General features: G+C 42.9%; 1 protein-coding gene across 1 annotated transcript in view; it reads right to left on the reverse strand.

Annotated features, from left to right (window-relative positions):
- Positions 1–10,954: 10,954 nt before the first annotated feature.
- Positions 10,955–24,794, reverse strand: part of PLEKHM3 (pleckstrin homology domain containing M3) — a gene marked incomplete at its 3' end in the record, with an annotated part of 68,879 nt that continues 55,039 nt past the window's right edge. Inside the window, exons 6-7 of the mRNA XM_080346488.1 lie at positions 22,635–22,792; positions 10,955–11,132 (exon numbers count right to left, since the gene is read on the reverse strand). Of these exons, the coding sequence (XP_080202614.1) occupies positions 10,955–11,132; positions 22,635–22,792 (336 nt within the window). The remainder of the gene's footprint in view (positions 11,133–22,634; positions 22,793–24,794) is intronic.

Consider the following 24,794-nt stretch of genomic DNA (forward strand, 5'->3'; position numbering starts at 1 on the left):
GCACTAATTGGCGGTGACAATTGTGCGGCTGGGGAGGAAGAGGGGGCCATGGGGGGGACATGGGTCTTTTCCAATCAGTGAGGCTGGTCAACAAAAAGCAGAGGAGTGTGCGGAGCAAGAGACATGCTCTACTTAGCGTCTCCTGCGTGCACTTCCCAAGAAGTTTGCTGCAAGGTCCCTCCCAAATTCCTATGGAGAAGCATAAAGTGAATAATTTTAATGGGTGGCTATGCAGAGTAGATGTGCAAACTAAAAGGCTCATGTCAGTCTCCCAGGTTGTCTCACCATCCCAGAGGCTGAAGAGCTCACGTGATGAGGACACCACTGAGATATTCATGGGAAAAGATCACACACAAAGCCAAGGTGATGCTGGTGCTGCAGCACTCTGCTCTGGGTACACATGTGAGGACAGCGTACACCTCTGACCAAACTGAGCTTAAAATCCCCTTTTGCTTGCAGGAGGACAGTGGGACACAAGGACAAGGTGTCCTACAGTGCTCTGCTGGGCTAGGTGGTGGTCCTGTGGAGCAGGAGCCTGCGGTGCTGTTGGGAGTAGGGGAATGCACCTGGGTCACATCTTCAGGACCAGCTGAGCTGAGGACAAGGGAAATGCAAGGGACATCAGGTGCCACAGGACTGGGGCTGCTTATTGTACTGTGAGCCTACAGCAATAGGACAAGGGGGCATGGTCTTAAACTCTGCCAGGGGAAATTTAGACTGGATATTAGGAAGAAATTCTTTACAGAGAGAGTGGTCAGGCATTGGAATGGCTGCCCAGGGAGGTGGTGGACTCGTCGTCCCTGGAGGTTTTTAAAGTGAGGTTGGACATGGCACTTAGTGCCATGATCTAGTAAACAGACTAGAGTTGGACCAAGGGTTGGACTCGATGATCTCTGAGGTCTTTTCCAACCCAGTCGATTCTGTGATTCTGTGATTCTGAGCCTGCCCGGGACTCAGAGGAAGGGACCAACCCATTCTCAAACTAAGATGTGGCTGGAGCGAGCCTATGGACTCTGAGAGCTGCCCCGGTGTGAAGTCAGCCCTGCAGTCTGGAGGGTGATGTATCTGATGAATGAGGGACAGATCACATTAGCTTTTAAGATAAAATCTGGGACAGGAAATGTCATGGGCAATGCTTCTGAGAAAGAAGTATGGAAACCTCATCCAGTAGCCTAGGCCCAAAATTAATTCAGACAGTTGAGAGATGTTGGGTAAGATGCTTGAGCATCCAACAGCCCAGATCAGCTCCCCCAGAGAACAGTGAAGACCAGGAGCTTTGGAACACTCTGGTTCCTGACAGGGAAAGCAAGGCAAGCCAGGCTGGCAGCAACGCTCAGGTTTATGAAAAGCTCTGAAATATCCCTTCTCGACAGAGATGCTTCTCTTTTTTGATTTTTGAGAAGCAAGGTCAGGAAGCAGGTGACTCTCCCATCCCTCGCAGGACAGCTGTTAGACTGCTATGGTGGGGAACACTTGTGCTAAACACTATGATGGAAGAGAATTACCTCCTGCATCTGGAAAGAAGCAGGAAAATACCTTTCAATACAGTGGTCTCTAACCAGGGCACAACTACATAGGAAGCACATCTAGTGGAAGAGCAAGATAAGGTCCCGCGTATCGGCATGGCTTGGAGGAGAAATCTTGCCACAGCCTCATGAAGAGCAGAGAAAATGAGCAGGGAGGACAAACTGGAGCTGCAGACCCACGGACAGACAGGCACTGTGCCTGGATCTAAACTCCCTGGTGCTCTGACTGATCAGGACTGGCATTTCAGTTTGGTCCACTACATATAAACACTGAGCTCAGCTGCAAAGTCTGGTTCCGGAGCCAACACATGGAGGGCAAGCCTACCATGGATTACCACGGGTGTTGGAGGAGGGCCTTATAGAGTGAAACTTCTCTGCCTCCCCTTTGCCCTAAGTCCTTGCAGAAGTACTTTATTGTTTTATGACAGTGCAGTAACACTTGACATAAATCTCTAAGCACAGCTAACAATGTCAATACTGTGTAAATACTTACAGCAGAAACCTATATTTTATTATACTTTTGCCCCCTTTTACCTGTTAACACCCAGGGTTAACTCTGTGCTAGATGCACATGCCTTTTGCAAGGAATCTGCCAGTTTCATACACTGCTACAGCTCATGTCTGTAGCAAACTGCAAACTTTCAAACTGCAGCTTTCACTGGGGTCAGCAGAATTTGTATGTGCTTAAAGGATCGATCGTGCTGTCTGTTAAATCAGAAATGAGTACTCTCCAGAAGTGCAAAGTCCAAGCCAGAACAGGACATTACCTGATGCAGGACATATGCACACAACAAACAACGCCCACCAGTGTCACAAGCAATTGCGTGCCAATGTCTGATGACAGAATGGTTCAACATTCCCAGTTTTTCCAGCCTAACCTTGCTCCAGCAGGAGCCTGTACCCCCTGCTTTCAGAAATCAGTGGGATTACTTGCAGGGCAAGGCACAATCCAGTGGAGAGACACTCATCATGTTTCATAACTTAGTGGCTGCACTATAGGTACCTGCACTATAGGTACCTGCCTGCAGTGCCAGTCACAAGTGAGATTAATTTATAACCTTCAGTGCTATGAAAGTACTTTGGACTGAACTGCTCCGTGCACATCGATTACATCTGTTACTTCCTTACACAGATTCAGTAAGCTGCACTTTCTTATTTTTAAACAATACTTTAGTAATAATTCCTTCTTACCTGTAAATACATCATATTGTACCAACTTTTATAAAGACCTGGGAACTTTCAAGTCAATGAAAGTTCATCCCGTAACAAAAGCTCTTATCTGACTTCTAATTTTCCAGACGAGCCTCACAACTTCATTTTTAATACCCGAGGTTAATGCCTCAAACTCAGTTATAGAAAATCAAAAGTCACCTACTATAAACAGCAGATTGACTTTTTAGCATGTTTTACAGCCTCAATGCCACGTTTTATATTTGTCTATGCTTACAATGGTTGGAATTTATTCCTGCTTGCCTTGGATACTTTGTCTGGTTTTACTTGTGACACCTGATTATCTGAGATGCTTTTCACCACCTTCTCATAGCAGTAATACTCAGGCCTCTAGACGGGACCACTATTTTGGAGAGAATTTAGTTAAACCAGAGCTATTTTAAAAAGACTGTTCAGAGCTTTGTACTCACACCCACAGAATATTTTTGTTTGTCTTCAGCGTGCTTTTTCACTGAAAAGGTACGGTAAGCTTCAGAGCTGAAAGGTCCTCCTCCATCCCTAAGGAGAGGACTCCATTTGGGTTAACCTGTTACTGTACTGTAATCAGGATTGTATCACACATGTTATGGAAAAGGTGAAAGAAAAACTGTTTCCTTGAGCCTGGACTACAGTTCTGCACAAGGAGCTTGTACCATTTGATTTGTTTTAGACAGTGTCCTCAGGACTTCAGAAACTCGTGGAAACTGTCACTTATTCCCAGAAGAAGAGCTGCATTCCAGTTCTACCACCTTTTAGAAAACCAAAATCAAATACTGTTTATTTAGGTCTAAGAGCTAGAAGCGTATCTTTTAAAAAATGTCCTGACCCTTAAGAGCTGGAGCTTGGCGTGATATGAACTATAATACCACTCATGGGACTTGGCCACAGGGCATGATGAACTCTCCTGGCTCGAGCTATGGTAAAGCATTTAACATGCAACGAGAACATGAAAGAACAAAATCCAGCAGACCGGCTGTTGGATCTAAGGGGTTATGAGATTCGCCCATGATCTAATATTCCCAAACACGAGCTTATATGGTTATAAAACACTGACTTGTCCCACCAGCATGAAGAGCAGCAACCATGAAGAGAACTAGACAGCTAGATACGCTGTGAGTGCTGCTCTGTCCCTCTTGCTCAGCATCAGAGACAAATGCCATTTTGCTACTGGTTTCCAAGGGACCTGGAGGGCATGCTGCAGTTCACGGTCTGACTGGTATTTTCTGTGGCCTGCTGTGTTAAAGATGGGCGGATAAATGAACATAAATGGTCAACAGAACAACCCAAAAAGCATGGCTTTTGAGGGTGTGCACGCAGGAGTTCAGCACAGGGCAGCCAATGTAAGCTTTGATTGGCAAAGCTGGGCTTCGCTGCAGGGCACGGCTTTCACATAATGCCAGCGTACCACAGGCAGAAAATGCCACCACTTTAGCTCCTGACTGAAACCAAAAGAAACATTGCTTGAAACTCCAACCCCAAGTTGCCCATGACAGCTACTGGAGTATGTACTTTCGGCAGCTCATTTTAGTGATGGTTTATGCACTGTAACACAGCACAACAGGGAGGCTGGGAAGGGATAAGGAGGAGAGAAAAAGCGGTGTAAATACAGCCACAAGAGGACAGGAAAAAAAACCCAACAGAAGTGCTCCCCCCAGGGCTCTCTAGACCCCACAGTCTCTGTGTTGATGCTTTTTTCCACCATCTCTCATAGTGTGAAGTGAGGAGGGGAGGTGGCAGTGAAAGGGGAAGGAGACATCATAACGGAATTTGCTCACCTTGTAAAGTAAATAAGGAAGAAGAGAAGGTCTTGCACATGGTTTTCTCGCACAGCTTGTGTGGTCTCAGTCAAATATTAACTCGTTGCCTGTAGCTGATTTCATCACAGGGATGAAGTCCAAAGGTTCCTGCAGGAGAGAGGATTGACATTCCCAGTGGACTTCTGGTCCTTCTGAGGAGGGGCAGGAGGGAGGGGATACGTCCTTCTTAAAGGCCATGAGAGCACGGCGCTCGGTGTGGATTTCTGTGGGCACCCTCAGGCTGGATGTTTAGGCCCATGGGCTCCACCACAGCTCAGCTCTTCAGTCCTTACCGTCACCAAATCCACCGCTCCAGGGAGGTGCAGAAGCTCCTCATCTGGTGCACTGGAAGAAGCAGCCCAGAGAAGCAGGAATCACGTCTGCTCCTGCCTCCGTCCGGCGGAGAGCTCTTACAACACCGGCAAAAACCTGCCCCCCCAGCCCTTCGGTGGTCCCTCCTGTCCGGCTGGGAGATGCCTCCCTTGCTCAGGATTCAAGGCCCTGAGCCCGGTCCCTTCTGGCAGAGGCCAAGGTGACAGGCACGCCATGGGGAGCTGCCTCCTTGTGCCTCCAGCAGCTCAGGATCCAGAGGTGCCCAACAACAACAGCTCCCAATAACCTGCGCTGGGACCTGCTGGGGCTCAGCACCATTAAAAGTCCAGGCATTTGTGGCTTTCCAAAAACTTAAGACTTTTCAAAAAATGTAAAACTTTCAAAAAATTTAAGAGATTTAACTGGGAATCCAAACCCACAAAGCCTGATGCAGTCATTGACAGTATTTCCAGACACCTCCTGGCTCAGACCCAGTAACAGTATCATAATCTGCTTAGATTTGGAAGACTTTCACCAAGAGATTAGCATTTTTAAGTAAACCAGCACTCTTTCGAAACTTGTTCTACCCCCCAGAAGGCAAATTAAAAAGAACAAATAACATTTTTTTTTTAGTGTTTATTGAGAGTTGCCTTTATACAGGAGGGACTGGTGCTCTGATGCTGTCACAAGTGAACCCAAATAAACCCTGCTCAAGTGTCAACAAGCAATTCAACTCACCGAACTTAAATTATAACATCATTATACATCAATAATAAATTAAGACTGTTGCTTAGTAGTTGCAGATAATTTTAAAAAATCCTTGTCAAAAGTAAAAAAGTAACAACCAAGCAAACAAAAACCACAAGAACAATGAAACACACATAACGATGTTGCAAATAAGTTACCAGAGTAGCACACACATGAAAGGGTTTTCTAAAAACTCAGAGTGCACTGCCAGTGATGCTAAAATCCATTGCAATCCGTTTTGCTCGTGAATTCTTACTTTTGCTTAGCTCAAGTATAGAAGGGACTGGTATAAGCTAACCTGATATCACAGGTGTCAATGCCATTAAAAATCAGTCTGAAAACACACTGTAGTTTAAGCAAGATCGACTTTGTAGACAAGTGCATAAGCAAAACTGAAACAAATCCTTTTTCCACCAAAACAACACTGTGTATTCAAGATTTTATATTGGTTTAACGTGTGGATTAGACATGAATAAATAAACGAGCCACTGATGTTTGTGCACGTAGACAAGGCCTAATACACTTCGGTACTAGAGAGCTGATAGCTTCCCAGGCCTGGATTTCTCTGATGCTGCCCACAAGTGGCATCTCTGTCATCTGGATTAATGACCACGCTAAGGAATTCAGATGAAATTGGCATTTCAAGATACCACCCAAGCCAGTGTGTGCACATCAGGGTTTTCAAGTAAAGAAGGACTTTGAACATGATCATCTAAGCTGTTCCAGAAGGGGCCAAACTGCATGTGACCTGGTCCTGTATGATGCCCAGTGCTTGCCATGATTGTATGTGCGCAGCTCCTGAAGGTCTTGCATAAGCACAACCACATTTCTGGCTGAAGAGAAGCCCAGTTAGTCTCCAAAATACGGGTAACAAAAACCAATGCCATACCCATGCTATCCCTTCTCATATTTCTCTCTCAAAGCATAGATAATATTGAATTTTATGGTCATCACTCCTGGGAACTATCATGAGCAAGGGTTTCAAGCTCCAGTGCCAAACATGCTGCATCGTGGCAGAGCATTCCTGACAAAATTCTTCACTTTTGAAAATTTAAGGCACCAAATTGAGCAAAAGTGAGGGGTTTCCATGCAGCTTGGTGTCTTCAGAGCTGGTATATGCAGCCTGTAGAGCTCACTTCATACAGGCAGAACAAGCAAACTGATCTACTCAGCTGCCCCTGCAAAAGAGCGTGCGCAGCCACGGGAGCGTTTCAGTTTAAGCCTACAAGTTAATCGAACAGCAAATTCAATCAGGAAATCCAAAACAGGAAGAGAGATGCTAATACACAGTACTGTAAGGCACTCCTACTGGGAAGGGAAAATGGGAAGGCAAATTACAGGGAGAAAGAATCATCAGACTCAACTGGTTGAAAAGCAACACAATGAGCTATGAAGCTCAAAGTCCAGCTGTAGGCTCAGCATTGCGAGCAACGACAGGGACAGTGAGAGATGAGACTGGCTTGCAGCTGAGCAGCAGAAAACAAGAGAGATTATGATGATTATTCGATTACATTTCTTTTATACGGATCAACAATCAACCGCAATCCAGGCTGTGACCTTGGGAAGCCCAGGAGACTCAGTGGCTTCTATCGCTACAGGGGGAAAAAGCAAAATAAAACTGTGCAGCTTCCCCATTTCATTGTAAACAAACACCCTCTGCTCTTTTTTTTAAGTCTTTCAGGACGTTATCATCAAACCATTATAACATTCACAGTATCCTGATATTATAAAAAGCCTTGACAAGAGAGCTCTAGAGGAACCCTGACAATTCACTCCTAACAGGGCCACCAGAGCCTGTGGAGTATTGTGATAAACTTAAATTCCTCAACAAAAAGTACCTTCTCTCACTTAGGTAGGAAACCCTCACAAGTGCTAATTCCCATCATCCCAGCAATGAGCTCATATGGGTATGTGCCAGCCAGGACATTGTGTCACATCACAAAACCATAATTTTCCACCACCTAAGACAGTCAAAGAAAAGTAACAGAAAGATCCAAATTTCTCTTTCTATAGGTTAATAATATAAAAAAACAGCTGTGGTTTGCATCCCCTAGGTAGGTCCTTCTCCTCATTAAAGGAAAGTTAGAGGGTCAGGATAAATAGGAAAAAAGACTTGAATAAGGATCTCTACAGTGTCCTAGACTAAAATAATCTCAGACTAACTAAAGATGGGAAGTTTCTAAGTAGTTGCAGAGGGCCAGGCTATAGTCCATTGCAGTGAAGCACCCTATTTCTACACTGATTATAAGTTCTGTACAAGCAAAAGCAGTAACTGGATGTACAGATCAATTAATTCCTCTTCTGTCAGCTACAAAAGCACCTTCTCCGTGGAGACAAACAGTATGTTTTATTCTTGATTCACAAGGAAATGCTGTTGTTCAAATTTACTTCATGTGTGGGTAGGACAAGTAGTAAAAGTACCAATACGTACCAATACATAATTTCACCCATGTGTGTGTCGGGGGGTGAGTTGTGCAGTCTGGAAAGGCCCCAGTCCCTACTTCACCGGTACCTTCTGAGGGCAGGATCAAGCCTTTTGTCATGCTTACGAAGTGACAGAAGACTTTCTCTTACTGGTTCATATGGAGTAACTTTTTTGGATAGGAGCTAGGCATCCCTGAGAGGAAAGCATCTTCCACATTACAGTCTGCTCCTATAGCTACCGTGAGAAGATATATTACTTTTCCATTTTAGGAACTGGCTTGTTTACGACAACATCGGATTTTAAATAAATTAATCAGATCTATATTGTACAGTATCCTCACGTAAAGCTTTGGGTGCTACCAGCACGCTTTTGCTCTCTGCTGTTAGCAATGGCAGTAGTTCTGGACCCGTGACTAATTCCAGCAGTTTCACTGACATCATACTCTTTTTTTCTGTAAATCTCAGTTAGCAAAGAAACTGTCCTATAATATCCATACAAACCCAGAATAACTCCAATGCTGTCTATATTGTTATTCCAGAATTCAACAAGCATCCCTAGCCACCCAAACAACTGGTACTTGGGCAATCAGGACACCTGCCAAAGTAACTCATCATTTGCAATGTCTGAACCTTAATTCCTTGACTCCACGGGGTTTTTGACAGCACACACAAGCAGCTTTCTCTAAACTGAGCTGGACAGCAAACCAGTGCTGTAAGGTGTCTTAAATACTAGAGCATGATGATATGAAAGACACCATCTTTTTTCTTTAATGACGCACCATTATGTCTAGAGCGAATTCAAAATAGTATCTGCCAGATTCAGACAGTTTCAGAGCTACTGGCTTTGCCACAGGACTAGTTGTAGTGACACATGCTGCAAAATGTGGGAGCGTATTGTTTATTCAGCCAGTACCCGTTTGCATGACTAATTCCACAATCCTTCCCCAGTGTTTGCATTTGTGAACCTGCAGGGAATTCTTCACGTGGGAATGGACTTGTAAGGAACATTCCACCCTTAAGGATGATGGCCAAAAGCAGCTCCTTCCACATGAGGAACAGTGAGTGGAGGCAGAGACATCCCTGTGTGGGGGAAGTATTAATGTCACTGACAAAGGTACATGATTCACTAGGTTTATTAAATATGGGAATCCCTATGCTACTTTGCCAAGAACATGGAAAAACCCTCACTTCCTTCCAAAGAATCCCACTGCAAGAAGGACTTCTGGAAAAGAAAGGCACTGGTTGTCTAACGTACACAGATATAAACATGCGTCTATATACATAGTAGTTGCACTCAAATTTGAGAAAGCTCAGATTCGGCTACTTTCTTTGACTGGAGGCTGGAAAAGCTAACTACTTATGCTCCAGTACAAGGCAATTTGTTGCAGCATTCTACCTTTTAATGTAGGCATGACATACCCTGTTCGTTTATTCAAAATACTTCAGCAATTAGTGAGGTGCTTCAATGATCAAGACTGCTTTCTGCCTTGAATACAACAGCCTGCAGATTATATAAGGAAGCAAAGATCAGTATTCTGCATTTTCGCAAACCTATGTGAGAAGAGAGGAAACATACACATGCATGTGACTGGCTTTTTTCTCCTGAAACCATATTTGCTTTCTGTATATAGATGTGTATATATATGCAAATGTTTTCATATGTATGTCATACATTACTGCAGGGTCTGGAGAAAGAGTTAAGAATGTGGACTGGAGGGAGCAGGATCTCCAAGTGCTCACTGGAGGTGAAGCCACAATGAATCAAACATATGGCCAGTGACAACACACGGCTCTCCAGTTAAATCCATCACGTTGTCCCCTTTCACGAAATATGTAATTTACTGTGTTTAATACTTCCCTGTGTTCCAGGTGTGTGGAGCAGAACCATACCTTGAGGAACTTCACTCTCCACCATGGAAGTGACAACAGAAGTAAAAAAATCCCTTAGAGCTCGCAGAGAACGCAGGACACAAATTGCACATGAGCACAGCAAATTAGTGTTTCATAATACTGGAGGTATTTTCTAACTAATGTGGATAAGATGACTTCCCTGACTATCAGTCTAACAGGTTCAGGTTAGAGACACATTTAAAGTAAACTTCACAAAATAAAACCAAAACCAATGCGGACACTTAAAAATATTTTGAAACATTGAGGCCAGCAGGAGGTCAGAACCAAACTCATGTTACTGGAGATGAGGACGTGGCCTCACATACATCAAGAATAACCAGCATAAAACTCAATGGACTTCAGTGACCCAGCCTGAACAAAACCAGTAGCAAGTCCCCTGCTTATCTCTGTATGAAAGAGTTCGCTGAAGTGGTTATAAATATATAAACATCGCTGAAGGAATTATTCTGCATCTTATGTTTTAAGCACCCTGATTAAGGTTTGATGGGAGATGCTTTTCTTTCCTCAGAGAGTAGTGACATCTAAATGCACTAATCCTTTAAAAAAAGCTCTCTGGAAACATGAGGAAATGGAATGACGTGTCCACACCAGGAGCAGGTGGGTTTAAAACCATTCCTGCCCTATTGGGTTCTGTGAAACACCTCACCAGAAGCTCTGCCAAGGCTAGTAAGAAATAAATAATACACATAAATAAGTAGATGATTCATCAATTCTAAATGAACAACATAAAAAATAACATGGTAATGGAAGCAAATATTTTCTGCCTCGAGGAAAAGTCTTCTCCAGAGGTGGAAAAGTTGGGTGCTTAATTAGCGGACCTAAAGCATTTCAAGTAAACCACATATTGTATGAGAGCCAGCAGCTAGACTTCAATGCAAGATGCAGTTTAGCCATTGGTACTTCAAAGCCAACAAGGCTTTACGGCCACTTTGGCAGCTGCTATTCACAGACGAAGAAGGTCAGATATTATTTTGCAAAAAGATTTCTGCCTGGCTAAGCTGAGAAGTTGCTTGAGCTGGCAGCTGGAACTCAAGTGTTCTGATAAGACAGCTCAAACATGTTGCAAGACTCTTCAAAGTTTTCATCCATATTCAGTCGCCTCCAGAAGGATTTCTGCTTCTTCTGCAATTCTTTACGCACACACCTGGGGCATGGTACCGCCTTCACTTTGCACTCAGAGTGGAAGACAGCACCACAGCTTTCACACCTGCAAACACAAATCAGTGTCAAAACTGAATGATAAAATAGGACCAGAGCATGCAACGGACTTCACATGGATTGTGGGCAGCGGACATTCCTTCAAACAGTTCTGGTAGCTCAAGGAGCACTGTGTTTCAAAAGAGTGGAGCTGTAAAAGAAACCGGCTTGCCCACACCTCTGCTGGTGGGAAGCCACTCAAGACCACTAAAATAAGTTGACTTGCAGACATTTGCGGTTGCTGAGAAACTGTCCCAGCACTTCTGCTTCACAGACAGAATTTTTTAGAAGGATTAATACTTATAGACTCATAGACTCATAGAATCATTTCAGTTGGAAGAGACCCTCAGGATCATCAAGTCCAAGTTCTTATTGACTAGTATTCATGTCTATCACAGAATAGACATCAATTTCGTTTTATGAAAAACGGATTTGCTGCTTTGGTTTGTAAATGAAGAGCAGCAATATTCATTTTCATTGAGATATACTTCAGCATTTGCAACAGGCAAGATATGACATTTTCCTCCTTGAAGTTCCAGTGGTGAGCAGTTCTGGAAAGAGTAAAGTACAGTCCACTTCAACAGCAGTACAAGAAGTCATTCTACAAAAATGAAACAGAGGTAGGTAATAATTTCTGCTCTGTATTCTGTGGAAGATTAGACTAGATCAACACAATTACAGCTTCTGGCATTCAAAGCTGTGCTATTCTGTTCTCAAACGTGATATTATGACTTCAAACAAATCAACTGCTCAAGCAAGATGACTGGATTACTTTTGGGGCACTCTGAGACAATGGAGGTAATGTCACAGCAGATCAAGCCCCAGCTCCCGATGGCTGTGGAGCAATGGAACATCTGGTGATCATGGAGTGGGCTACAACTGAACAGCCGGACATTCACAGCCTTTCAATGCAAATAACTATCTGTAGTGATAAGTTCAGTCACTCCAGCTTTGTAACTAAATGAAAAAAATAAAAGGATGACAGTGGCAGAGGTACAAACTCTTAGATTCCAGCTGGATCATCAAATAATGAAAGCAACAAAACATGAAACTTCAGAGCAATTTTGAAACACAAATGAGGGGCACTGGTCACCCCGGTGATTCTGTGGGAAGTCTTGAAATGCCTCGCACTTTTTCTTTTTCACAGCTATGGTAGTCGAATGACTGTATAAGAATCCAAGTGTCCATTATTATCTCTTTAGTGGTTTTTCTTGTTTGCTTTGAGCTATTTTTTGTGCGTGTTTTGTTTTGTTTTGTTTTCCCCCTTAGAAATAAGGTTCTTGTCTTCAAGACTGTGAAGAAAAATTGAAAACATGAAGAAACAAACCACAAACACTGGGAAACCACAAGGCAAATTGCAGTATCTGGCATGCAGTCTGGCAATCCTGGGAGAAATCCATGAGCTGGTACAATCTATTAGCTACATTAACTGCATCTGCAACTCACCTGTCACTTTTAAAAAACTGCTCCTCATCTGGCTGTACTTTAAGTTTTGTGCATGAGTCCAAACATGGTCTACATTTTAGTAACTGCAAGGCTTTGAGAAGGCCATGCAGAGGTTCAGAGAGGCACATTTCTAGCTAGCATAAACTGATAAAACTCAAATAACAAGAAAGAAAAGGAAGGCTGAAGACACTAATGCCACGTATCTACTAACTACTATCCTCTCTTGCAGTAAAACTTGACTGTCACGTTTCTAAGTTCAGCTAGCGAGTCTAAATCTGGTTTTGAATCAAGAAACTGGCTCAGAGATATTTATCATTTCTGAGCTCAGAGTGTGTTATGGCCCTGATCCAGTGAAGAACATAAACACACGCTTAGGACTCATATCCCAGCGATTTCCTTGGGATTACTGACCTGCCTACAATTAGGGATGTGCTTATGTGCGTTGCTGGATTGAGATCTCTACGAACAGATACACTAATGGATGAGGGAGAGACAGAGACGACAGCAGCGTCTATAAAACTTGACATCATTCTGAACTGGCACTAATGGTGATTTTATCAAGCTAATTCTCCCTTGTTAGTCAGCAATTTACAGTGCCCTGGAAGTTGCTAGAGGGTAATGATTGATGAAGAGTGTAATTTTGTGCTCTCACATCGCCACTCCCTACGCTTGTTCAATATTTCTCCACCGTACGCATGGAGGTGACAAAACGTATCAGAAATTGCTGCTGAAATGGATGGAGCAGGATGAGAGAGGAGACAGCACACCTGCTCTTCCCAGTCAAAGGCCATCAGCAGAGAAAGCAAATTAATATGAACTCATGTTTCAGGAATAAGCTCAGTGGAAAAAAAACTAATAACCTTTTCTCACAAAGGGTAAGTTGCTCTGTTTAAAGTGATGGAGCTGTACCACCCCAAGCCGTCTACAGCTTTGCTTTTCATCCTGTCAAATACAGTCAGTCTTAACTGACTCTGGAAATGTCAACTGGTTGACCACCCAGTGGTACCAAAAACCCCACTAAAATTATATTCCTTTTTAGAATACTACAAATCAATTCCTTCTTATTTAATCCTGACATCTAATTTTATCTCCACATGTGAGTTTCACAGTTTGCTGTTGTTTACGAGCCTCAGTATTCTAAACCACTTTTATTTCTCTGGACAAAAACCCCACATTTTGTAGTCTCTAAAAGGCTTGCGTTATCATTTAGTTATCTTTCCCTTAATTCCCTTAATCCTTGTTGTTGCCACAGGTAAATCGCAGTTCAGGTACTATTTCAGAATCCTGACTTTGGATAGAGGCCAGAAAGTCCCTGGATCTTCTGTGAGACTTCTATAAAAAGCTAATGAGCCCGTAGCCATTCAGGTCTTTATTGTTTCCTTCTTTAATGAATGATACTGTGATACTGCACATTAACATCTTGCTATTTTTCAAACATTATTTGAAGAACTGGTGAACGTTGCGTGTTTTTTTGATACCAACTTCCAGCCTTCTAAGAAGGCATCTGGAATAGCTGTTTCTCTGGTTCGGTGTTTTCTCTCTTTTTTTCCTCTTTCCTGACCAACTCAGTTTCTGCTGAGACTATAGGGGGTGTTTTATGTTTTCAGGATGTTTTACTTGTTTGAACAGCAGAGTAACAGAAATGCAGAGAATTATTCAATCCTCTAAATAATTTCTACTGCATTGAAAAGTATAAGGGAAAAAGGGCAAAGCTCTCCACAGCCAGCCAGACATTATAATGCACTTATTATTATCATTACTAGTTACAAGGAAAAGCCTTTCTACACTAAAAGCACAAAATCATTCCTTGTATGCTGAAGAAATGCCAATGTTAGCTATCTCTCATTAAGTCTGGGCATTTGAAAAATATATATATATCTCAACATATCAATACATCTATATATACAAATATATCAGTCTGCCCAGGGAAATGGTTGAGTCACCATCCTTGGAGGTGTTTAAAACACTTGTAGATGAGGTTCTTAGGGACACGGTTTACAATAAAGCACAAAATCATTCCTCATATGCCGAGGAAATGCCAATGTTAGGTATCTCCATTAAGTCTGGCTATTTGACACATATATATCAATATCTATATCTATCTCTATCTCTATCTATATAGAGATATATATATATATAGATAGAGATAGAGATAGATATATCAGTCTGCCCAGGGAAATGGTTGAGTCACCATCCCTGGAGGACTCTACACTTGTAGATGAGGTTCTTATGGACATGGTTTAGTGCTAGATTTAGGTTATGGTTGGACTTGATGATCTTAAGGGTCTCTTCCAACCAGAACGATTCTATGATTCTATGAATATTTGACAAATTGTAAATTCTGGTAAATCCATTTCATGCTTCCCACATGTACTTCACAGGCTTATGGATCCATCAATTCTAGGTTCTGCACAACCAATTGATTATACTTGTATTTCCCCTCTGTACTACACCATGATTTAGGTGCCCATGGGTAAGATCAGGTGCTGAAAGAGGGGGATGCAACACAAAGAGGCTTCAAAGACCTTCCACCTCAAGCAGGCAAAATAAAACAGGGATGATCAAGTGATGTCATCTGACAGACAGCTGTGTTTGTTTCCTAGGAATGTCACAGGTTGTCAGGCTGACCAGCATCACTGTGATGTGGCGAAGCTGCCGGGACTAGCAAGGTTGCTAGGGCAGCGTCTGTCCCGCGCACACGGGCTGCACCTGTCTGGCTGCCACACACCAAGCAGGGAATCAAAGCAGCTCAGGGCTGTGCCGATCGTCCCCGAAAGGAACAAGCAGGGGATGACGGATATACTGTCTTACCCACTTCACCAACGGGAAATGAGAGGTGAACTGACTTGCTCAAGGGCAGCCAGGAGTTCTTAGAAGAGCTGTGAAGGTCAAAGAGCTCGCTGCAGCACCACATTCACCCGCCACCCTTTCTCTTGTAATTTTATAAATTAACTTTCATTTTGTCGTTTAAAAACCCACTTCCTCTGCACCAGACCTTGCGCACATTTGCTCAGGTAATCCCTTGAAAGGAACTTCAGTAAGGATTTTATTTAGGGCTGAACCCTTCACTGCCTAGAATTCTTCAGGTTATTTTTCTTTCTCCCTATGCAGAATAAACCCATGGAAAAATGGTGTTGTTGATTGTGTTTGCTTTAGATGACGCTACACGTTCACCAAGCATCGAAAATACTAAGCCCCCTGTAACTTGGCTATTAAAAACCCCCGAAGAGCAAACCAGAGTAGCTGAAGTAAGCCTGGCCTAGGATTCCAGCATGATCAGCATCCCCTGCTATGCACATGTGCCTGTCTGCAAGTATTTCTGAACTGCTCAGCTGTGAATATCACAGATGTGCCCTTCAAAACTCACCGAGACTTTAGCGAAACACAAAGAGAACGGGCTAGCCTGTGTTCACTTACAACAGAAAAAAAGCCCCAAAGGCAATCAATGCCTGACACACACGTGCAGCAATATTATTCCAGTTGCCTAGGAACCAATGCAAGGAGCCTGCCTAGGGAGGGACGCCCATGTAGTAAATGAATGGAAGAAAGTTGGCACTGACGCGACATTGATTTGTCCCTATAAGGAGCTTGTAAGGATAATGCCTTGTGTGACACACTTACTGTCTTTACTAGACACCGGGGGCTTTTCTAAACACCATACGGAAAAACTGTTAATCCTTCAGACTTGCTTTTGAAAAAATGTTGCCTCTGAGGAGGAAAAAAATCCAAATGAAAACAGAGCAGAGCCCATCCTACCCAGCCTCTCAAACTGTCACAATGTCTGAAATTCACTCTAAATGACTAATTCAGTGTTCAGGGAGCCAGCGGTGATTCAAAGCATAATCATAGTTTTCCTTTCCGTACACCTACTCATCAGATGGGGGTTACCCTTGATATGCCAGCAGAACTCGAAGACACTCCTCCTTCATAATGGCACGGCTGGGTCCTGGGCTTGCCCCAGAGGGTACAGAAACAGCCAAAATAACTGTAACTGCCAACCATCGGCCCAGCTTGTGTGCTGGGGGTGACTGAGGGTTGGACTGACGGGGAGGATGAATGGAAAAGCCCCTGCCCTGCCTCGGACACCCAGGGCTTGCCACTGGGTGCTTCCCTGTCTGTGCTGTCTCTTGCCCCTTGTCCTGTCATGCCAGCACCCACTGCCAAAGTCGACTGCATCCAACAGACGTGCAAAGTTGTCAGAGACACTAAAGCTGCACAAACAAGGGGAAAAGCAGGCAGTTCACTGGAGGGGACAGAAAACCACCAGTGCTCCACCAGCCTCCCCTCAGTGTCACCTCCTCTACAGCTAGACCCAGAGAAATCACAGAATGGGCCCTTGTTTTGGGTGCTACAGAACAATTTGTTACAGGCCATGGCTGAACAAGAAGAACAGCTTGATTTAACCACCTGTGACAGTTCCGTACACAGGCTGAGATACCGCACTGGTCAAGCAGGAGTAAAGGGACCCTGCAGCTCCCAGATCCTTCTTCACAGAGCCCTGTCGCTCCTGATTAAGGAGGGAAGTGTGTCCTCAGCTCCCCGCCCCCAGCTGTGACTGCAGGGGTTTATGCTACGCTTATCTACGTATACTCCCATACCTGCATCCAGCAGGAGAACTGAAGACTGACTGTCCAGCTTGGTACCACACTTTGCAAGTTGTCTAAGTTCAGAGATCCCAAGCCGAGGGATGTGGCCTGTACACAGCAGTTCAGAAGAAATCAGTAAAGGGACACTAAAATCAGTATTAAAATGTTTAATCCGAAACTGACCCAATTACACTTCAGTTAGCAGAGATCAGTCACTTTGGAAAAGGGAAAAACCCTACACATGGTAGATCCACTACCTGGAGACACTTGAGATGCTCCACATTCAGGTGTTTACATCTTCAGATATATATCCCTCTGCCAGCTGCCACACCAGGCACTGGGCTTTGTCCCCTCTATTACTAATGCCCTGTATTCACAAAGCAGTGGTTGAAGACCTAAAATCAAAGAGTCAGGCAATTCTTCAACACACTGCCCCTTGACTGTCATCATTTGACTGCATGACTCTATACTTTTGCATTTTACTGTAAATCTCAAGTCTTGGAAACCTGTGATTAAACCAGGATTGTTGCTTTTACTAAAAGACAAAGGCAAAGGGCACCTGGACTTCACAGCTCTGCCATAGTGCTGAAGACACACCTACGCGGACCCAAGGTGGAAAAAGGAACTTAACATTTAAAACAATAAAGTAAGTATACAACCAACAAGATTCTTAAGGTAATTTTGGAATTTCTGCCTTTACGCTGAATGTTCTACTTAACACCACTCTGTCACGAGGCAGGTAAAAGCAACCCTAAAGTTAATCAGCTCCAAAATCAATAGCTGATGAAAAAGCCAGTATGTTTTATCTCTTTCTTTTCATGCATTCTAGATAACATTACTGCATTACCCTGCACAGACAAAAATCAGAAGATTTGGGCCAGAAGATTTTGACCGGTTTTGACAGCTCCAGATGAAATTAAATTATCAAGAGAACTTAGCATCTACTTAGGTGCCTCAGTTTCTTTAAAGAAAGTGCAGAGCAGATCACTTCAGGGTGCTTTGAACCAACTATCAACATGTGATAAGCTAAGCTCTTTCAAAAATTAAGTACTAAACTAGTAGCACGGCTCAGGAGAACTGGGCTTGAGGAAAAGCTGACTAGCGTAAAACAAACTAATCAAAGCAAGAAGGAAAATGACGTACTTTGAGAGATGCTTTTGAGGCTTGCCAAGTTATTTTCTGGAAATGCTCTACACTGTGTGCGTCTCTACTGTTTTAGTCTCTCCACCTAATATCTATCTTTAACATTCTCCCAAATGCTCGAAGTTGGTTTTGTCCATAAGACAGTGAGCTGTAACCTTGGAAAGACTTTGGCATCACATGAAGCTAAGCACAGCCTCAGAGCCTTCAGTAAGACTTCTCGCTATGTGTAAAGTTAAATACATTCATGGCTCTTATCAGGATGGTGGCCAAAGATTATAGAGGCATCCAAGCTGGTTGATATAGTCAAGCCTGTTCTGTGGCATGTCTATTTTAAACTTGGGTCTTCTGGTTTGTATCTTAAAAGGTCTACATGTCTTAAGTGATCTGCAGAACAAATTAACTCCGCAAAGCGAAAGCAGTTCAGTCTTGATAAATGAATATGAACACAAAAGAGCGACCCTCCGTGGTTCACATACATCTATAGTCACCACAAAAAAGGCAAGGAACTGACTAAATAGTTCTTAACTGAGTAGCTTTACCAGCAAAACACAACAAATTGCCTGGGAAAGCAGGCACTAGGATGTCAACACACAGGCAAGACCAAAACTTCATTAACTGGCTAGCATATAATAATTTTAACCATAACTGTAATTACTTAATTATCTAATTGGATACAAAACCCTTTTTAATGAAAAATTCTATTCTTGTTCCAATAGTATTTTTCTCAGTATTCCTTAAGGTTTAAAACTTGTTAAAATTCTTCCAGGTTATAAAACAAATTTAGCCACATATTATAAAATAAACATGGCCACATATTATAGACAACAGTACCACTACACAGTCACTTTCTTTTCACTTCTTTTAAATTTCACAAGAAAGAAATGAAACCTTTCCACCACGTTAATGAAGAACAAGCAATATTAGAACAACTTGAGGGGCACTGCCTGGTTGCTAACAAATGGGCAAGGATAGCTCTAACAAGCCAATTTATAACCAGGGATAGTTAAATGTATTCCACAACGCTTGTAAAAATAAAATTAGTGATATAATAGGATACATTTATAGGTTTATTTGCTAAATTTAAGCCCAGGGCAAATTTAGTCCAAGAAATAAAACAGGAGGTAGATGCTCAGGTTGTTTAAGTTGCCAGAGCTCCAGCAAAAGCAGAGCTGTGCAAGTTTACATTAGCTGGCAATTTGTTCCATGAAGTGTGTAATTAACTCAGGAGCCTTTAAATACAGGTCTCATGATTTAAAGGCCTTCCAAAAGATGCCAAAATTGTGAAATTTACAAAGAACGCTGATAAATATGGGTAAGACAAAAAAGAGGAAAACGAGGGACAGAGGAATCAAAGTGACTGGAAGAGGCATCCAAAAGAACGGGACAATTTAAAAGGAATTGTTTCACTACTGAATCATGACTTTCTTTAAGCTCTGTGCAGAACAGCCACCTCCTAAGAAAAGCCACAGAGAGGAAATATCATTAGAAAGCTTATGACTTTGTGAGCCCACCCTTCCATTCAAGGCAGCAAACTGTTGCACTGTATTGTTGAGCAGGATGTAAAGCGCCTGCCAAGCACAGCCCACAGACCTGCTAATTAAGTGAACTGATTGTGTTTGTTTTGGAGCTGTTTGCCAACAAAGGAATGTGTCACACTGATTAGTGAGAGAGGGTATGTAATATATGTGTATTCAAAGCCTGAGAAGTGCATAACCCAGGTATTTGCTCTGTTTGCTCAAGGACTGACAAAAATGTCTCTCAAGCAAATAACCTGACCAAAGAGAAACTCCAGCCCTCCAGAGGGGCCCTCCTTTCCTCTCAGCTGTATCTATCTAAAGACGACTCATCCTTCATAAATTCCCTGTGAAGATTGCTTGAGAAGCTGCTGAGAATAATTTGGAGAAAAGCTACCTCTCCATCTAAAATCTGACCTAAGAGACCATGAAGATGGAGAGGTACCAGCCAGCTGAGAACCACCTTGGAATTGCAATGGCCTCTCTAACAGCTGTCACTCTCCGAAGAGCAAGAAAGGTCAGGGGGGTGGCCAGAAAAACAAAGGCCAGCTCAACACACACACCGCCCTCCCCCTCCCACCCCCAGCAGACTTCACTTTGCAAACATTCAACAGAGAAGTGAAGTTTGCAAAAGCTGTCATGCACACCCTTTCAAATATTTCTAACCTAACAGTTTGCTGGTAGAATTAGTAGCGTGCTCAAAAGTGAATGAGCAACATTCAAAAGCAAGAAGGAAAAATGTGGTCTTTAGTGTTCGGCTGCTCTTCCCTCCTTAACTCGGCAGTTACAGCCAGAGTACTTGGCCGTCTAGCATTGAGTACAAAACGTGAATACTATGCTGTAGACAGCAATTCCAGAAGACCAGGATGGAGAAGGGAAATCACAGTCAATTCTTACTGCAGACTGTGGACTTAGAACAGTACAACTAAATCACAAATCCTAGCTGTTTACTCAGAGCTCTGTATGACAACTAACAAGGAAAGCTGCACGTGTCATCAGAAATTTCAGATATAATTGCAAGTGTTCACACAAACCTTTTGTGACCTGCCACAGGTTACTATTTCTGGCCACCCTCCTCACCTTACGCCTGCCATCGCAGTGGTCAGCACACCTACCACACAAATCTCTCTCGTCTGCAAGAGATGGCAACAAACAGAAACCCCCTCTATCTCGTCTTTTTCCTCACTGCTTTGCAGCTGGTGGAGCTGCACAGCACAACACACAAGCTCCCCTGTTGTCATGACTTGTCTCCAGCCTGAAGGTGGAAAAGAGCAAAATATGGAGCTGAAATCACCTGGTTAGTTCCACAGAGGTGCATGTTGTACACAGGAGCAAGAACGGAATGAGAAAACTAAATAGAAAGGGAAAATGCTGGGGATAAAAGCAAGGTTTAGTGATAAGGAGTACAAAAGGAGTAAGCAGAATGACCTCTGACAAAATACGGAAGAGAAATATTGGAGAACCTTTCATGCTGACTGTGCTTTAATTAAAATCATTAGCGAAGACTGCTGTCTTTGGCATGACATCAACCATGACTTCACATTAGTGAAACGTGAACAAAGTCCTTCCTGGTTTCTAATTCACATAAAAACAGGAGCTAGAGCAGCGCAGCTTCTTTTGGCTTTCATTGAATTGCTGACAAATACTATGATTCCAGAAGGTTTTAAACTCTGTAATTGCAAGGTATGACTGATCTCAGCTGAACAATGTAAAGGCAACAACGTCTTTGTGACCAAAAATCCCCCAGACAAATCAAATGCACAGACACTTCACGTAAACTTGTCTTCCCAAATGCTCTTACACGTTCTCATCGATCTTTTGGGAAAATCTTCAATCGTCTTTTTATACAGTCTCAATGGACATCTTATGTTTTATGTCACCTTAGTCTCTCTCTTTTTAACTCAGCCTATTTCAGCATGCACCCTAGATACACTCGTTCTTGAAAACCATTCACAGAGCTCAGCTGCACACCTTGTTTAGCTTACGTCCACTGCTTTGTCAATGCATTTTTTAGAATGAGAGTCTGGAAGAAGAATGTGCAAACAGTCTTTCAAAGTCGGGTCAAGCTGAAAATCCCCAAAGAGTAGTCCGTGGTTACTTGTAATTTAACATCTTTGTGCATGCAGGGGAATCAGATTCTTAACGAAGCCCTTTTAACAGGCTGGTCCTGATTGTTTCCAAAGGTGACTCTTCATTTTTTTTCCCCTTCAATGGAACACTTTGGAGAACAAATTAAAATGACTGTATTTGAAACAGCCAGAAAAGTACTTATCTATGGAGGAATGCTGTGCTGTCAGATATACTGTCTTTCTGTTTTGTTGAAAACAAAAACAAACCCCACACCAACTCCTTTATTCAAAATCCAAAACATTTTTGAAAAAGAGCAGTAAACACTGCTGCGTTGCCACATCTGCTCTGGTTTCCTGCATTTTGCTTCTAGGTTTTCCATGGACAATGGACAATCATGGGCCCAGTGACATCAGATAGCAAGAAAGATGTCTGTGATCCCTGCAGAGCTTTTTTAGCTTTCCAGGACACTGCAAACTCAGAAGAGCTTTGGATAAATTACACTGTGTGCTGCTACTGGGAACTCTTCCCTTTTTGAACAGCTTTTCTGAGACTTACAGGGCGTTGGGAAGTAGCTCTTCCTTTCTATTTCCAGGTTTGCTGGTGGTGGCCTCCCTGGACCAGTAATCTAGTGTAGCTGCTCAGAAATGTGCATTAGTGAGATCCAGTCCCTAGTGATCTAAATAAGAGCTCGCGAGGCTGATAATCCACAAGGATATGACATGCGAGTCAAATGTGTGACTGACATTACAGTACCTGCTCGTAGAAATGTCCTCAAAGGGATAAAGGATTTCTCCATTGTTGCAGATCTCACAGATGAAACCCTTTTGACTACAAAGGCTGCAGCTGTACACATGAGAGGTGGCAAACTTGATCACCTTCCCCAAGAAAGGCGCCAGCTTTCCTTCAATAACCTGAAATAAGGAGAAGACAACACTGAATGAACCCCCTCAAAATGACTAGAACTCCCTGAAGAACAACATTTATTAATACAGAAATGCATCTACATGCTGGTGGTTAAAACAACAAGGAAGTTACTTCCCCTCAATGGCAGCTCCATGGAATCACAAGTGATAATAGCAGCCAATGAACTGGCAATGTTCCAAACACAAAATCAAGGTTATTATCTCTAAGTCTCTATACAGCAATACCATACAAGGTTACTAGTCATTTTAAGTACAACAATGCATTCATACAGTAAGGCACAAAAAAGTATATAAGAAAAGAGTTTAAGGCTTCTAGATTATAATCTAACTGAAAGTTAAGGATATTGCCTGACATTCATAATTTTCATTTCTTGTTACTCTTTTATGCACAAATAGCAGTTTTGTCTTTGTTCCTTTTCCTCCTAAGCACAAGATTTTTGCCTTGCTTTGGTGAGTGGAACCCTGGCTTTTCTCCTTTAATAAGGTTGTGTTTCCCACTGAAAACCATTAAAATACAATATTCCCCTCATTGCCAAAACGAATAAATCCTTGGATAAACTCTTGAACAGGAACTGTGTTTTTCTCCCTTCAGTGTCCAGCTCTCTCATCAAGAAGTCCCTCACCGCCAGACAATCTTGCCAGACCATTAGAAGTGATTAGCACTCCCTGTGCGGGTGTGAAAAAACAGCCTTGCAGTCTAGCTTAAGCTGCTAGCCACAACACTCATCTGAATTTGTGACTTGGTGACAATGCCTCAATAAGGGGTGCTATTCAGGCAAAATACTTTCCATTCAGATCAAACTTCCAGAGACTTTAAGGAATTCTGCTGGTGTAGGGAATAATGAAGATGGAATAAGGTGCTAAGTGTATATTCTTCTCTCCCGGGCTTCCTGTGGTCTGAATGGCACTCTGCCAGATTAGGGATAGAACCGTGTCACAGGATTTGATAGTGACCTCCTCTAAAAAACGAAAAAGAATGCAATAATTGCTGATTGAAAGCTCGCACAGGGGTGTGCCCTGAAACCAAGGGGCGAGGAGATTTACACTTAAATGTGTGCCACATTCAGCTAGGGCAGCCCTTCCCTCAATACAGTAACACACTGCTTGTGATTTGGGTTTAATGTAAATGAATCTAGAGAAGGCAAAGGTCAAAGCAGAGAACAACAGATATTTTGGAAGCACTCCTCCCCTATGTAAAGTAGAAAGGAAATACATTTGTGTTCCAGGGCAACTTCTTGCCCGCGAGCTGAGATGGCCCCTATTAAAGAGTGAAGGTGGAAAAGGAGGAGCGGAGGTAGCGCTGATGCTGACGGCATTGAACGGCACGGGCTGAAACGCGCCCCCTCTTTGCTTTCAGCTCCAGCCTGCTAACAACATCTGCAACAACAGGAAGAGGCAATGTTATTACCAGCACCGCAGATAGGACATCTGCTCATGTTAGAGGAAAAATGACATTCCTATTGCATCCTGGTATAGGAAGATCCCCTTCAACCCGAATATAAACACTCCAGAGAAGCTGCTGCATGCAACATGAAAATGAAGCCACAGTTCAAGGTAGTGATATTACTAACGTTCTAACAGATGTTAGCTTAGCTCCCCTAGGCTGGGGTTTGGTTTTTGTTTTAAAGGAAGAAATTCTTTGCTTGCAGACTCCAGAGTTACAGAACATCTGAACGCCAAACAAGTTGGGAATAGCGGAAAGACACGAAAGCTGATAGTATCCAATAAACAGAAGAAAAAAAAACAGTGAAGCCACTCAGGTAGTGACACAGCTACAATCACCATCCAGAAAGCCATTTAGCACTAATAGATTTAAATACGCATACAAAGATAGTAAACAAACCACAACACATACGTATTTTCCAAAGCGTTTTCATGTTACAGCAACCACCTCTGACAGGCCACAAGAGCTCAGCTTCAGATGCCAGGCTGAAAACAGAGCTGCAAACTCTTAAGTCTGTGCTAATGTCTCTATTAGCAAGGACTTAGA

Source organism: Nesoenas mayeri, assembly GCF_963082525.1.
Source record: "Nesoenas mayeri genome assembly, chromosome: 6".
In the NCBI taxonomy this organism is placed as follows: domain Eukaryota; kingdom Metazoa; phylum Chordata; class Aves; order Columbiformes; family Columbidae; genus Nesoenas; species Nesoenas mayeri.